We start from the raw sequence: 15,443 nt of genomic DNA on the forward strand, positions 1-15,443 counted from the left end.
TATTCTGCTCTGTGATTTTCACAGCTTTTCCCTTTTGCTGTAATTTTAGGGAGGCCATGCACTCAGCTGCAGCTCCTGAACCCCGAAAGGTTTGCCCGGCTCATCAAAGAAGTTATGAACAGCGTGTGGCCTGGGAGAGATGTGGTTGTACAGTGGTATCCAGCCTTGGAAGAAAAAAAGCACCCACCAATTTCCTGGCTGAAGATGGTCTGGAAGAATCTATATATACATTTTTCTGATGACTTGAGCGTGTTTGATGAAATGCCGCTTATCCCCAAGACGCTGCTAGAGGAAAATCAAACATCGGTGGAACTGGTTAGATTTAGGAATCCATCACCCATCATTCTGGAAGATGAATCTGAGACTCAGCTCCCAGAATATTTATCTGATATTATTCAGAAAATTGGTGGAGTTGTACTTAAGAAACTGGATATTTCAATCCAACATCCACTTATAAAAAAATACGTGCATCCACCATTGCCAAGTGCTGTTTTGCAAATAATGGAAAAAATGTCCTTACAGAAACTATGCAATCAGGTTGCCTCATTCCCACCAACACATAAAGATGCTCTTAGGGCATTCTTAGCTAGTTTAACAGATGCAAATGAAAAAGAGAAGAGAATTATTCAGGAATTGCTAATATTTAAAAAAATTGAAAAATCATCTGATGAAAGTGTTCCTGTTTTTACTGGGCTAAAAGGTAGTAAGGTATTACACCACACTGCCAAAATTCCTCCTGGTCTAAGGTTTTCTGTTCCAATAATTGACAGCAGTGATGAAGCAACTATTCGCTTAGCTAATTTGCTGAAAATAGAACAACTAAAGAGCACAGACTGCTTGAAGTTTGTTATAGAAGACATAAGAAGTGATTTTTATTCATGTGATGAAACAGCACAGATAATGCAATGGGTACTTGAAAATCTGACTTTTCTGAAAAATGAGAATACAGATGTGATAGATTGGCTGACACCACTAAAGTTTATTCAGATCTCACCAGAAAAGATGATGTCAGCAAATGAACTCTTTGATCCTGAGGTAGAACTTCTGCAACATTTGTTTTATGCTGAGGAGGAAAGTTGCTTCCCCCCTGTTATTTTTACATCCTCAGATGTTCTTCATTCACTGAGACAAATAGGCTTAAAAAATGAAGCCAACCTTGAGGAAAATGATATCTTGAGAGTGGCAAAAAAAATTGAAAGTTTGCATGCTGACCCTAGCACCAGTCATGATTTGCTGTTAAGAAAAGCTAGAACTCTCTTGACGATGTTGAACAAAAACCATATGCTGCTTCAATCATCTGAAACAAAAGCTGCAATGAAAAAGATAAAATGGATTCCTGCAAGTAAGGAAAGGCCTCCAAATTATCCAGGGTCCTTGGTTTGGAAAGGAGATCACTGTAATCTCTGTTCACCACCAGAAATGTGTGATATAGCGCATGCAATTTTAGTTGGTTCCTCAGTTCCTCTTGTGGAAAATGTACTGTTGGATATAGAGAAAGCACTTGGTATCCCCACCAAGCCCAGCATAAAAGCAGTCTTGAAACATTTCAAGGTGGTAGTTGATTGGCATAGTTCTAAAACCTTCAGTGATGAGGACTACTATCAATTTCAGCATATCTTGCTTGAGATTTATGGATTTATGCATGATCATCTAGAAGAAGGCAAAGAAGCTTTTAAAGCCCTGAAATTTCCCTGGGTTTGGACAGGTAAAACATTTTGTTCCCTCACACAAGCAGTTATAAAATCGGTTCCTGATCTTGATCTCCAGCCTTATCTACATTATGTTCCAAAAACTATGGCGAAGTTTCACCAGTTATTTAAATGTTGTGGTTCAATTGAGGAGTTAACACCAGACCATGTTTCTATGGTCATTCAGAAAATATATCTGAAGAGTGAGCAGTCTCTCTCGGAACAAGAGAGTAAGCAAAGCCTTCACATTATGTTGAGCATCATAAGATGGCTGTACAGCAATCAGATCCCTGCAAGTCTGCATACACCCATGCCGCTGTACAGTGGCAAACTTCCTTACAAACTTGCAATGAAGCCAATTCATGAGTGCTGTTACTGTGACATCAAAGTTGATGACTTAAACGATCTGCTTGAGGATTCTGTTGAGCCCATAATTTTGGTGCATGAAGACATACCAATGAAAACTGCTGAGTGGTTAAATGTCCCGTGCCTTAGCACAAGACTCATTAATCCAGAAAATATGGGGTTTGAGCAATCTGGGCAAAGAGAGCCTCTGACTGTGAGAATTAAAAACATATTGGAAGAATACCCTTCCATTTCAGATATCTTTAAGGAGCTTCTTCAAAATGCTGACGATGCTAATGCAACGGAATGTAATTTCCTGATTGACATGAGAAGAAATAATGATATAAGGGAGAACCTTCTGGATCCAGGAATGGCAGCATGTCATGGTCCAGCTTTGTGGTCATTCAATAATTCTGAGTTTTCTGACTCTGATTTCCTAAATATAACTCGATTAGGAGAGTCTCTAAAAAGGAGTGAAGTTGACAAAGTAGGAAAATTTGGACTGGGATTCAATTCTGTTTATCATATCACCGATGTTCCTATTATTTTGAGCCGGGAGTTCATGATTATGTTTGATCCAAATGTCAACCATATAAGTAAGCATATCAGAGATAAATCTAACCCTGGCATCAAAATCAACTGGAGTAAGCAACAGAAGAGACTGCGAAAATTTCCAAATCAGTTTAGGCCATTTATAGGAGTTTTTGGTTGCCAGCTACCACTGACAGTAGAATCTCCCTATAGCTACAAAGGAACACTTTTCAGGCTGTCCTTTAGGACTCAGCAGGAAGCTAAAGTGAGTGAAGTCAGCAGTGCATCCTACAATACAGCAGACATTTACTCTCTTGTGGATGAATTTAGCATTTGCGGTCATAGACTAATTATATTTGCTCAGAGTGTAAATTCAATGGTTTTGAAATACTTGAAAATTGAAGCAGATGATCCTGGCATGGCACAAGATGTTGTCACTATCAGAAAAAATCTGTGTTCTTCCAAAGCCTTGACTGCACCAAATGCAAGTGTTTTAAAGGAAGCAGCTAAACTCATGAAGGTGTGCAGCAGCAGTACTAAAAAGCTTCCCACTGAAACACCAAAGTCGTCATGTATCCTGCAGATAGTAGTAGAAGAGTTTCACCATGTGTTTAGGCGGATTGCTGATTTACAGTCTCCACTTTTCAGAGGTACAGAAGATGATCCAGCTGCTTTCTTTGAAATGGCTAAATCAGGACAGACGAAAAGATCAGGTGATGAATTGCCACAGAAAACAGTAGATTCAACAACGTGGCTTATATGTTCTTGCATGGATGTTGGAGATGCTTTGAAATTTTCTTTGCATGAAAGTGGACGAAGACTAGGCCTCGTTCCCTGTGGTGGTGTAGGAGTGTTGCTGTCTGAAACCCAGGATCAAAAATGGATTGTGAAACCTAATTGCAACAACATAGGTGAAGTATTCTGCTATTTACCTCTGCGAATAAAAACAGGCTTACCTCTCCACATAAATGGCTGCTTTGCAGTTACTTCAAATCGGAAAGAGATTTGGAAAACAGACACAAAAGGAAGATGGAATACAGTATTCATGAGGCATGTTATTGTAAAAGCCTACATAGAAGCCCTTTGTGTTTTACGTGACATGGCAATCAATGGTGAGCTAGTTGACTACAGTTACTGTGCAGTGTGGCCAGATCCTGATTCAGTTCACGATGATTTTTCTGTTATTTGTCAAGGGTTTTATGAGGACATAGCTCATATGAAAAGCAAAGAAGGGATCAAAGTGTTCTCTGATGGTTCATCATGGGTTTCCATGAAGAATGTAAGGTTTTTAGATGACTCCATACTGAAGCGGCCAGATGTTGGGCCATCAGCCTTCAAGATCTTTCTGAAGTACCTGAAAAAAACTGGTTCCAAAAATCTGTGTGCTGTAGATCTTCCATCTTGGGTAAAGACAGGATTTGAAGAAGCGGGATGCAAATACATATTATTGGAGAACACTTTCTCTGAGAAACAGTTCTTTTCTGAGGTATTTTTCCCTAACATTCAGGAGATTGATCCAGAGCTACGCGATCCTTTGATGCGTTATGTTCTCAATGAAAAAGTTGAGGAGTTCTCAGGAATTCTTCGTGCTACTCCATGCATTCCCTGTTCATTGGATGGACATTCATTAGTTACACCATCAAGACTGATCCATCCTGAAGGAAGAGTTGCAAAGTTGTATGATGCTGAGGACGGAAGATTTCCTTATGGTACCACTCAGGATTATCTTAACCCTGTTATTTTGGTTAAACTTGTGCAATTGGGAATGGCTAAAGATGATATTTTGTGGGAAGATCTGATAGAACGTGCAGAGTCAGTAGCTGAAATTAACAAGACTGATCATGCTGCAGCTTGTCTCAGGAGCAGCATTATATTGAGTCTTATTGATGAAAAATTAAAATCTAGAGATCCTAGAGCTAAAGAATTTGCTGCAAAATGTCAAAACATTCCTTTCCTTCCTTTCCTTAGCAAACCAGCAGGCTTCTCACTGCACTGGAAAGGCAGTGATTTTCCGCCTGAAGCGATGTTTTCAGCAAATGATCTCTTCACTGCTGATCATCAAGATATAGTTTGCCTCATACAACCAATTCTTAATGAAAATTCCCACTCTTTTAAAGGTTGTGGTACTTTGTCATTAGCCGTCAAAGAATTTTTGGGTTTACTTAAGAAACCAGCTGTTAATTTAGTCATAAATCAGTTAGAAGAAGTTGCAAAGTCGTTTGATGGAATCACGTTGTATCAAGAAAACATCACTAATGCTTGTTACAAATATCTGCATGAAGCAATGTTAGAGAGTGAATCAATGAAAGCCATGATAATTGAACAGCTAACAAACTGTAGTTTTATTTTGGTTGAGAATGTGTATGCTGATCCATCAAAAGTGTCTTTTCATTTGAATTTTGAAGCAGCACCCTATCTCTATCAATTGCCTAACAAATACAAAAATAGTTTCCGTGAGCTGTTTGAAAGTGTGGGTGTAAGACAGGCTTTCACAGTTGAAGACTTTGCTGTAGTTCTGGAATTAATAAATCAGGAGAGAGGGACCAAACAACTAACAGAAGACAATTTTCAGCTCTGCAGGAGAATAATTAGTGAAGGAATATGGGGCCTCATTAGAGAGAAGAAGCAGGAATTTTGTGAGAAAAAGTATGGTGAGATATTGTTGCCAGATACTCGTCTTGCACTTCTGCCTGCAAAATCTTTGTGTTACAATGACTGTCCATGGATAAAAGTTAAAGACACAACTGTTAAATATTGTCATGGCGATATTCCAAGAGAAGTTGCAGTGAAGCTTGGAGCAATACCAAAACGCCATAAAGCTTTAGAAAGATATGCATCAAATATCTGTTTTACTACCCTTGGAACAGAATTTGGCCAGAAAGAAAAATTGACTAGTAGAATTAAAAGCATTCTGAACGCTTACCCTTCAGAAAAAGAAATGCTGAAAGAGCTCCTTCAGAATGCAGATGATGCAAAAGCTACAGAGATCTGTTTTGTTTTTGATCCTAGGCAGCATCCAGCCGATAGAATATTTGATGAGAAATGGGCACCACTTCAAGGACCAGCACTGTGTGTTTACAACAATCAGCCTTTTACAGAAGATGATATTCGGGGAATCCAGAACCTTGGAAAAGGCACAAAAGTAGGAAATCCCTGTAAAACTGGACAATATGGTATAGGTTTCAATTCTGTTTACCACATTACAGATTGCCCTTCTTTCCTGTCTGGTAATGATATACTTTGCATTTTTGACCCTCATGCAAGATATGCACCAGGTTCAACATCAACAAGTCCTGGCCGCATGTTTAGAGATTTGGATGCAGATTTCAGAACACAGTTCTCAGATGTACTAGATCTCTACTTAGGAAATCACTTTAAACTGGACAATTGTACAATGTTTAGGTTTCCTCTTCGAAATGGAGAAATGGCAAAAGTATCAGAAATTTCATCAGTTCCATGCTCAGATAGAATGGTCCAAAATCTTTTGGATAAGCTGCGTACAGATGGAGCAGAACTCCTAATGTTTTTGAACCATATGGAAAAAATTTCTATTTGTGAGATAGAAAAAACAACAGGAGCACTGAATGTCCTGTATTCTGTACAAGGCAAAATCACTGATGGAGACAGACTGAAACGAAAGCAATTCCATGCATCTGTGATCGACAGTGTAACTAAAAAGAAGCAGTTAAGTGAAATTCCTGTACAGCAGATTACTTACACAATGGATACTGAAGACTCTGAAGGAAATCTCACCACCTGGTTAATTTGTAACAGGTCAGGCTTTTCTGCCATGGAAAAGGTATCCAAAAGTGTGGTCTCAGCCCACAAGAATGAGGACATTACTCTTTTCCCTCGTGGTGGAGTAGCAGCTTGCATTACTCACAATTACAAAAAACCCCACAGAGCATTCTGTTTCTTACCCTTATCGTTAGAAACTGGATTACCTTTCCATGTGAATGGACACTTTGCTCTGGACTCTGCAAGAAGAAATCTGTGGCGTGATGATAATGGTGTTGGAGTAAGAAGTGACTGGAATAGTAGTCTGATGACAGCGCTGATAGCACCAGCCTATGTTGAGCTGCTGATTCAGCTGAAGAAGAGGTATTTTCCAGGCACTGACCCTGCAGTATCAGTGCTGCAAAACACACCTATTCATGCTGTGAAAGACACTTTAAAAAAGTTTCTATCCTTTTTCCCAGTTAATAGGCTTGATATTCAACCTGACTGGTATTGCTTAGTGAAAGCAGTTTACACTTGCATTTATGAAGATTTGAAGCGTCTGTTACCTGTTATGAGAGCTCCAAATGTTGATGGGTCTGATTTGCATTCTGCTGTTATCATCACATGGGTTAACATGTCTATTGTAAACAAAGGCAGACCATTCTTTGACAATTTGCTACAAGATGAATTGCAGCACCTCAAAACCACAGAATACAACATCACAACACGGAAGACAGTGGCTGAAAATGTTTACAGACTAAAGCATTTACTCTTAGAAATTGGATTTAATTTGGTATATAACTGTGATGAGACAGCAAATCTCTACCACTGTTTGGTAGATGCAGATATTCCTGTCACCTATGTGACACCTGCTGATGTCCGATTGTTTTTGATGACATTTTCTTTTCCAGACTCTAACTGCCACATTGGAAAGTTACCCTGTCGTCTTCAGCAGACAAATTTGAAACTGTTCCATAGCCTCAAACTCCTGGTTGACTACTGTTTCAAAGATGCAGAAGAAAATGAAATCGAAATTGAAGGTTTGCCACTCCTCATTACTCTTGACAATGTTTTGCAAGTTTTTGATTCAAAGCGACCAAAGTTCTTGACAACATACCATGAACTGATTCCGTCACGGAAGGATCTCTTTATGAACACATTGTATTTGAGATACAACAATATTCTGCTCAGCAGTGAAGTAGCAAAAGTCTTTGACATCAGAAGTTTTGCGGAATTGTTGTCATCTGTGCTGCCTAGAGAGTATAAAACTAGAAATTGTATGAAATGGAAGGAAAACTTTGCAAGTGAATCTTGGCTGAAGAGTGCTTGGCATTTTATCAGTGAGTCTCTAAATATTAAGGAAGAGCAAGAAGATACACAAGCAAAATTCGATGGTGTTATTGAAACTTTGAAGGACTGGACTTTGCTTCCAGGTGTAAAGTTTACTGTCTCAGCCAATCACCTGGTTGTGCCAGAGTGTGATGTCTTGCTGCCGCTCAGCATCATGCATATAGCTGTCTTTCCAAATGCTCAGAGTGATAAAGTCTTCCATGCTTTAATGAAAACGGGCTGCATTCAGCTGGCATTGAACAAAATCTGCTCCAAAGACAGTGCTTTAGTGCCTTTGTTGTCAGGACGTACAGCAAACATAGATAATCCCTCCAGCATTCTGAAAGCCATACAATATATGGTACAGACATCAACTTTTAAGACTGAAAAGTTAGCAGAAAGTGACTTTGAGGCTCTCCTAATGTACTTCAATTGCAACTTATGTCATTTGACGTCTCAGGATGACATTAAAATTTTAAAGTCTCTTCCATGTTACAAATCAATCAGTGGCCGATACATCAGCATTGCAAAATATGGGACATGTTATGTCCTCACGAAAAGCATCCCATCAGTGGAAGTAGACAGATGGACGCAGTCAACTTCATCGGCTTTTCTTGAGGAGAAGGTTCATTTGAAAGATTTGTATACTCTGCTTGGCTGTGTCTCTGTGGATGATCTTGAAGTGTACTTGAAACATCTTTTGCCAAAAATTGAAAGTCTGTCTTATGATGCAAAATTAGAACATTTGATCTACTTAAAGAATAGGCTAACTAGCATTGAAGAAACTTCAGAAATGAAAGAACAGCTGTTTGAAAAGCTTGAAAGCATTTTGATCATTCATGATGCAAGCAATAGGTTAAAACCTGCAAAGTACTTTTATGACAGGACTGTAAAAGTCTTTGAAGTTATGCTGCCTGAAAAATTCTTTATACCTCAAGATTTTTTTAAGAAGCTAGAGCAATTTACAAAACCAAAAAATCAAGCAGCGTTCCTTCCATCATGGGTAACTTTTCTGCGACATATCGGATTGAAATTCATCATTTCACAGCAGCAGTTACTGCAGTTTGCTAAAGAAATCAGCATGCGAGCAAATACAGAAAACTGGTCTAAAGAAACACTACAGAATACTGTCGATGTTCTCCTCCATCATATATTTCAAGAAAGAGCTGACCTTTTTTCAGGAAATTTTCTGAAAGAATTGTCTTTAATTCCTTTTCTGTGCCCTGAGCGAGCTCCAGCAGAATTTGTGAGGTTTCATCCTCAGTATCAAGAAGTTAATGGAACTCTTCCTCTTATACGATTCAATGGGGCACAGGTGAACCCTAAATTCAAGCAGACCGATGTGTTGCAGTTGCTATGGACGTCATGTCCTATTCTTCCTGAGAAAGCAACACCTTTAAGCATCAAAGAGCAAGAGGGGAGTAGTCTTGGTGCACAAGAACAGCTTGAGCAAGTTTTAGCCATGCTGAATGTTAATTTGGACCCTCCTCTGGACAAAGTTATCAATAACTGCAGGAACATATGCAATATAACAACTTTGGATGAGGACATGGTGAAAACTAGGGCCAAGGTCCTGAGAAGCATTTATGAGTTTCTTAGTACAGAGAAGAGGGAATTCCGCTTTCAGCTTCGAGGAGTTTCTTTTGTAATGGTGGAAGAAGGTTGGAAGCTCCTTAAGCCTGAGGAGGTGGTAATAAACCTTGAGTATGAATCTGACTTCAAACCTTATCTTTACAAACTTCCATTAGAACTTGGCACTTTCCATCAGTTATTTAAACATTTGGGCACTGAAGACATTATTTCAACAAAGCAGTATGTTGAAGTTCTAGGTCGCATATATAAGAGCTCGGAAGGAAAGCAATTGGATCCTAATGAAATGCGCACAGTTAAAAGAGTAGTTTCAGGCCTGTTCAAAAGTCTTCAGAATGATTCTGTAAAGGTTAGGAATGACCTTGAGAATATGAGAGATTTTGCCCTTTACCTTCCTAGTCAGGATGGTAGGTTGGTAAAGTCTAGTATCTTAGTTTTTGATGATGCACCCCACTACAAAAGCAGAATCCAAGGTAACATTGGTGTGCAGATGCTTGTTGATCTTAGCCAGTGTTACTTGGGCAAAGACCATGGCTTTCACACTAAATTGATAATGTTGTTCCCTCAAAAGCTGAGGCCTCGCTTACTTAGCAGTATACTTGAAGAACAGTTAGATGAGGAGTCTCCCAAAATTTGTCAGTTTGGAGCGTTATGTTCTTTGCAGGGAAGGTTACAGTTACTGTTGTCTTCAGAGCAGTTCATCACAGGACTCATTAGGATTATGAAGCATGAAAATGACAATGCTTTCCTGGCTAATGAAGAAAAAGCAATAAGACTTTGCAAAGCTTTGCGAGAAGGTTTGAAAGTTTCCTGTTTTGAGAAGTTGCAGACAACATTAAGAGTTAAAGGGTTTGCTCCTATTCCCCACAGCAAAAGTGAAACATTTGCTTTCTTGAAGAGATATGGAAATGCAGTAATCTTGCTTTACATACAGCATTCTGACAGCAAGGACATAAATTTCCTCTTAGCATTAGCCATGACCTTAAAATCTGCAACTGACAACCTGATTTCTGATACCTCATATTTAATTGCCATGCTGGGTTGTAATGATATTTATCGGATCAGTGAGAAGCTTGACAGCTTAGGAGTGAAGTATGACTCTTCTGAGCCATCAAAACTTGAACTACCAACACCTGGCACTCCTATACCAGCTGAAATTCACTATACACTTCTAATGGATCCAATGAATGTATTTTATCCTGGTGAATATGTTGGTTACCTTGTTGATTCTGAAGGTGGTGATATATATGGATCATATCAGCCTACTTATACCTATGCAATCATTGTGCAAGAAGTAGAAAGAGAAGATGATGAAAGCCCAAGTTTTCTAGGGAAGATTTACCAGATTGATATTGGATATAGTGAATATAAAATAGTCAGCTCCCTTGACTTGTACAAATTTTCCAGACCAGAGGAAAGCTCTCAAGGCAGGGATAGCACACCTTCTACCCCAACCAGTCCTACAGAATTTCCAGCACATGGACCAAGGGCAATTCCACCTATCTTCACTGGTAGAGAGAGCCACAAAACAATGTCCTCAAAACACCACTCTCCAAAAAAGATAAAGTCAAACTCGTTGCCAGAGATATTAAAAGAAGTGACATCTGTGATTGAACAGGCTTGGAAGCTTCCAGAATCTGAAAGAAAAAAGATTATTAGGAGGCTGTATCTTAAATGGCACCCAGATAAAAATGCAGAGAATCTTGATATAGCTAATGAGGTTTTCAAACATTTGCAGAATGAGATTAACAGGATGGAAAAACAGGCCTTTATGGATCAGAATATGGACAGAGCCTCAAGGAGACCATTTTCATCTTCTGCTTCTCGATTTCAGTCAGATAAATTTTCATTTCAGAGATTTTACACTTCGTGGAATCAGGAAGCAACAAGCCACAAATCTGAAAGGCAACAGTATAAAGAAAAGTGTCCCTCCTCCACAGGGCCCTCTTACTCCCAGCGCTTTTTTGTCCCACCTACGTTCAGGTCTGTTGGCAATCCTGTGGAGGCACGTCGATGGCTTAGGCAGGCCCGAGCCAACTTTTCAGCTGCACGAAATGACCTTCATAAAAATGCCAATGAATGGGTGTGCTTTAAGTGCTACCTTTCTACTAAACTAGCCTTGATTGCAGCTGACTACGCTGTGAAGGGCAAGTCAGACAAAGACATAAAACCAGCAGCCCTTGCACAAAAAATAGAGGAGTACAGTCAGCAACTTGAAGGACTTTCAAATGACGTTCAGACATTGGAGGCTTATGGAGTAGATAGCTTAAAAACTAGGTATCCTGACTTACTTCCTTTTCCACAGATTCCCAATGATAGGTTTACTTCAGAAGTTGCTATGAGAGTGATGGAATGCACTGCTTGTATCATAATAAAACTTGAAAACTTCATACAACAAAAAGTATAAATTCTTTGAAGAGGTTAGGGGACTGTTTTGTCAAGAATTAGGTGTTTTAAGTGGTGGCATACAAATGCAGCTCTGCAGATTATGGAACGTCCAAGAGGTTGCATGGTCCCAAGCAGTTTAGAAGTGTCGTACACAAAGGTGGATTGTATTGAGGTACTTAGAACTGAAATTTGCTTAAATGGGATTTTTTTCCTTAACTGAGCCTGCTGTTAAGCAAACTGTAAAACAAAACCTGAATATTTTTTAGAATTTGCAAGGAAATTGAGCTGCAAAAATTAGATGTATGCACAACATTGTGATTAATTGGCATATTATTGAACTGCACTTTATATAACCAAAGCTTAGCTTTCTGTTAGATAAAACCTGTAATTATAACTCCTTATTAGATTTATTTCATTTAATGTAATGTTTCTGAAAGAGCAATGTCAGTTTTCAATGTACTAATCTTAAGACTGGACATGCAATGAAATGGGGAAACGGGGTGGAAGTTAAAATAACTTTGGAGATATTGCTCCAAAGCATATCTGTATTCTTTTGCGTTCTGTGGACATTCATGTCACTCACAGTAATACTCTTTATCAGCTGGATCTGATTATAAATTTGCTGCAGTATCACACTGTAAACATTTAAAGGCTAGTTTAGTACATGTGAACTGGTACAGTTATTTTAATGCTGAATAATGATACTTGATTTAACATGCCACATCATGTCATGCATTGATTGCATTTACTTTATTATAAAATCATTAAGTATTTAATTTACTTTTTTTTTAGAGCCTGTCATATTTTGTTTAATGAGAAAGCATGTGGATGATATAAAATCTGTGAACATTATTATATGGTGTTTTATGATTTTTTTTTGGAACACCAAAACTGAGTTTTCAGATGCCTAAATGCTTGAGTTCCTTTTTTCCCCCTGCGTGTGTGCCTTTGTGTATGTACATATATATATATTTTTCCACAAACATTGGTAATAGTACAATTCAGTAAATCATTTTTTGTGTACACAGAGCACTGTTTTTTGTTATGTGTTTAAAGGTGCTGCAATGTAATGCTGGTTTTATTTTGTTATTCACTACAGCCCTTGAGAAATCTGATTATTAGTTCACACTCTTTTCTTTTATAGTTTGTAATACTTTTGGTAATGTCATGTGGTATGTTCAACATTAGCTTTTTGTAAAAAAAAATTAAAGAAATAAAAAATGGAAGGATCATGCTAAATGAAAGGATTTTTTTTTTCCTTCTGGATCAGCCACACTGAACATAAATGTCAAACATTTTCCAGAGGCATGCTGTTACACTTGTCTAATTGACAGCACAGTGAAACTGCAATTTAACTTACAGAATACAAAGGAAAATAAACATCAAGCTTGCTGATACAGCTGATAGAGCTGTGATAGGGTTGTAATACAAAAACAAAAAAATCACAATGAAGTCTGCCTCAGTTTTGAGTAAATTATAAAGGCCTTGTTCTCGAAGAAATGTGACAGTTGGAAAATGATACTGCTTCTGATTGTGGAGCCCTATTATTATTATTTCTGCTATTAAAATAAGTGCCATACATTTAATAAAGAAAAATGCAAACATATATTTCAGTCCGATGTGTTTCGGTTTTATCACGTAAGCTAACTCTTACCTATTATTTGAAGCTGAAGCTTTTATATAGGTAAATACACAACCTTTTTTTGATTAATTCTAAATAATTGTACAAATATTAAAATACTATTGAAAAGAAAATTTGCCTTTTTTTTTTTTTTGCAATGACAAATGTTTGCAGTTTTCTCAAACAAATTGTACATTTTGCTGATTTTTTTGCAATAAATAGCATGTAAGTAAAACACAAATCCTGGTGTGTCATGAAATAAATCAGTTTAGTTAATTCCCTATGTTTTTAAAATAGATTCCTTTGTGGTTCTTGATTTGTGCATTAAGTCAGATGAATAGTATTCAGGGTAAGCAAAATACTTGAAAAGGAAACAGTTCTCATGCTTTTCATTTTAAATGGAGCTAAAACATAAGGTCTCATGGAAGCATAAAAAAGTATAACAGGAGCACCATGAACACTTTCCTGTTTTTACGCGAGCTCTTGAGGAAGAAAAACCTTCTAAGTGTTTAACTGTGTTTTATATGCAACTAATGTTGCCTTACCAGTATTATTATTATTATGAACTGTTAAAATAGCTGTGCAGAACCACTAAACTATTCTGTTATAACTTTAATTTTGTTTAGTTTGTATATTCTGTTGAGCACTGACACTGAGAAAGAAAATGGTTCCAGTTCTTATGCTAATGGTCTGAAACAATTTTAAACTCTGAGCCAAGTTGAGAAAGAAAACTGGAATGACACAGAAAAAACAAATTAATTCTGTTATTCCTGAATTGAAACTAGCAATAAAATTTACAGATGGCTGCAGAGGGACAGGCAAGAGAGTTGTCTCAGTTGGAAGTCTCTTAGTTTCTTATTTGCTTAACTCACTGTAACAGCTAACATAAATACAGAGGCTGTGTGAGACCAGAAGACCATATTCTGACAGAACATGATTTGATAAGTGCCATTTAATTATTGATTAAAAATAAAAACAAAAAAAATAAAATGCTTAATTGATTCTTCCTTTTGGCTCAGCTGGGAGACTTGGCAATGTGTCCCAAGTCAGGTGTGGAGGCTTAGAACAGTTAGGATGTGATGATTCTGTAGTAAGGGTCCATAGAAGTAAATGGTAGCATGTAGGTTCCACAAAAATACATTTAGTAAGTAATTCTGCACATTAAATGAGTCCTCATTGGAGAAAATATATTTTCATTCAGGTCTATCTCCTGTCTTCCACAGGTACCAGCAGTTTATCTAGGAAAAGCAGCTTCAGTTCTTGTATCCCAAAATTACAGTTGAGGAGTTTAACAAAAAGTCAGTGGTATAGGAAGCTGATTCAACTATACATAGAACAGCTTAAATCTAAGGAACTGCAGTTGGAATAAGCCTTGATAGGCTTGTTACTATCTTGTGCTTTAAAAACTTTCCTCTCAAACAATGAGGTGTTACACAGCTATTCTAAAAAGCACAGGACACTTTACTCAGCAATTTGTGACAATAAAAAATACCTTTTGTTTGTTTGTGGTTTTATTCCATTTTGTTTTTGTTGTTTTTTGTTAAGGACATAGATTTTTGTGTAGCTGACTACCACCAGAATAAATGGTTTATTGTGTAAAAAATGCAGTTTTACAATATTTGTACTCGAATCATTATCAGTAGAGTTACTGTAATGATTTGTGAAATAGGATTTAAAATTTACTACAAGGATTGCATGCACTTGGTACTGGTATACCTGGGTTGCTTTAAACAAGGCTGTAATTAAATCTATTGTAATTTCTCCAATTAAAGTAGAGGAATGTAGTACCACCTTTGAGATTTTCTGTTGCTGGATCTAAACTCTTTGAGAAAGGCTGGATTGGTCCCAGGGAACAAAGGCAGAACTAATAGTTCAAAAATAACTAAACCTGGCAGCCAAAGTAAATGTTTTCATTTGAAGAAGACACTTTTTTTTGTCACATGAAGGGTTTTGTCAATGAATTTTTAATCAAAACTGTTTATCTTTTCATTGGTTTGTTTTCTGGATGATTAATTCAGTATCTGCCGTAATTTCTTTGTTAACTTTGACCTACTACTGATTAAGACAAAGGAATTCTAGATGTCAAATGAAACCTAATTGTAAAGCATTTTCTGAATTCTGCTAAGTACATTTTTAGCTGGGACCAAGAATTGCATTCATATTTTTAAATAAAGTACATTTCACATTCTTAGTCTTGGAAAAACAATTTTGTTTTAAAAATAAAAACATTC

The 15,443-nt window shown here is 37.5% G+C and overlaps 1 protein-coding gene across 3 annotated transcripts in view; it reads left to right on the forward strand.

The window, feature by feature from the left end:
• Positions 1–15,403, forward strand: part of SACS (sacsin molecular chaperone) — a 56,766-nt gene extending 41,363 nt beyond the window's left edge. For all 3 annotated transcript variants that reach the window (XM_064409209.1, XM_064409212.1, XM_064409211.1), the window contains one exon: positions 50–15,403. In XM_064409209.1, coding sequence (XP_064265279.1) covers positions 50–11,610 — 11,561 coding nt within the window. In that variant the 3' untranslated portion in view covers positions 11,611–15,403. The remainder of the gene's footprint in view (positions 1–49) is intronic.
• Positions 15,404–15,443: the final 40 nt, after the last annotated feature.

This window comes from Passer domesticus, chromosome 2, assembly GCF_036417665.1.
Source record: "Passer domesticus isolate bPasDom1 chromosome 2, bPasDom1.hap1, whole genome shotgun sequence".
Lineage (NCBI taxonomy): Eukaryota > Metazoa > Chordata > Aves > Passeriformes > Passeridae > Passer > Passer domesticus.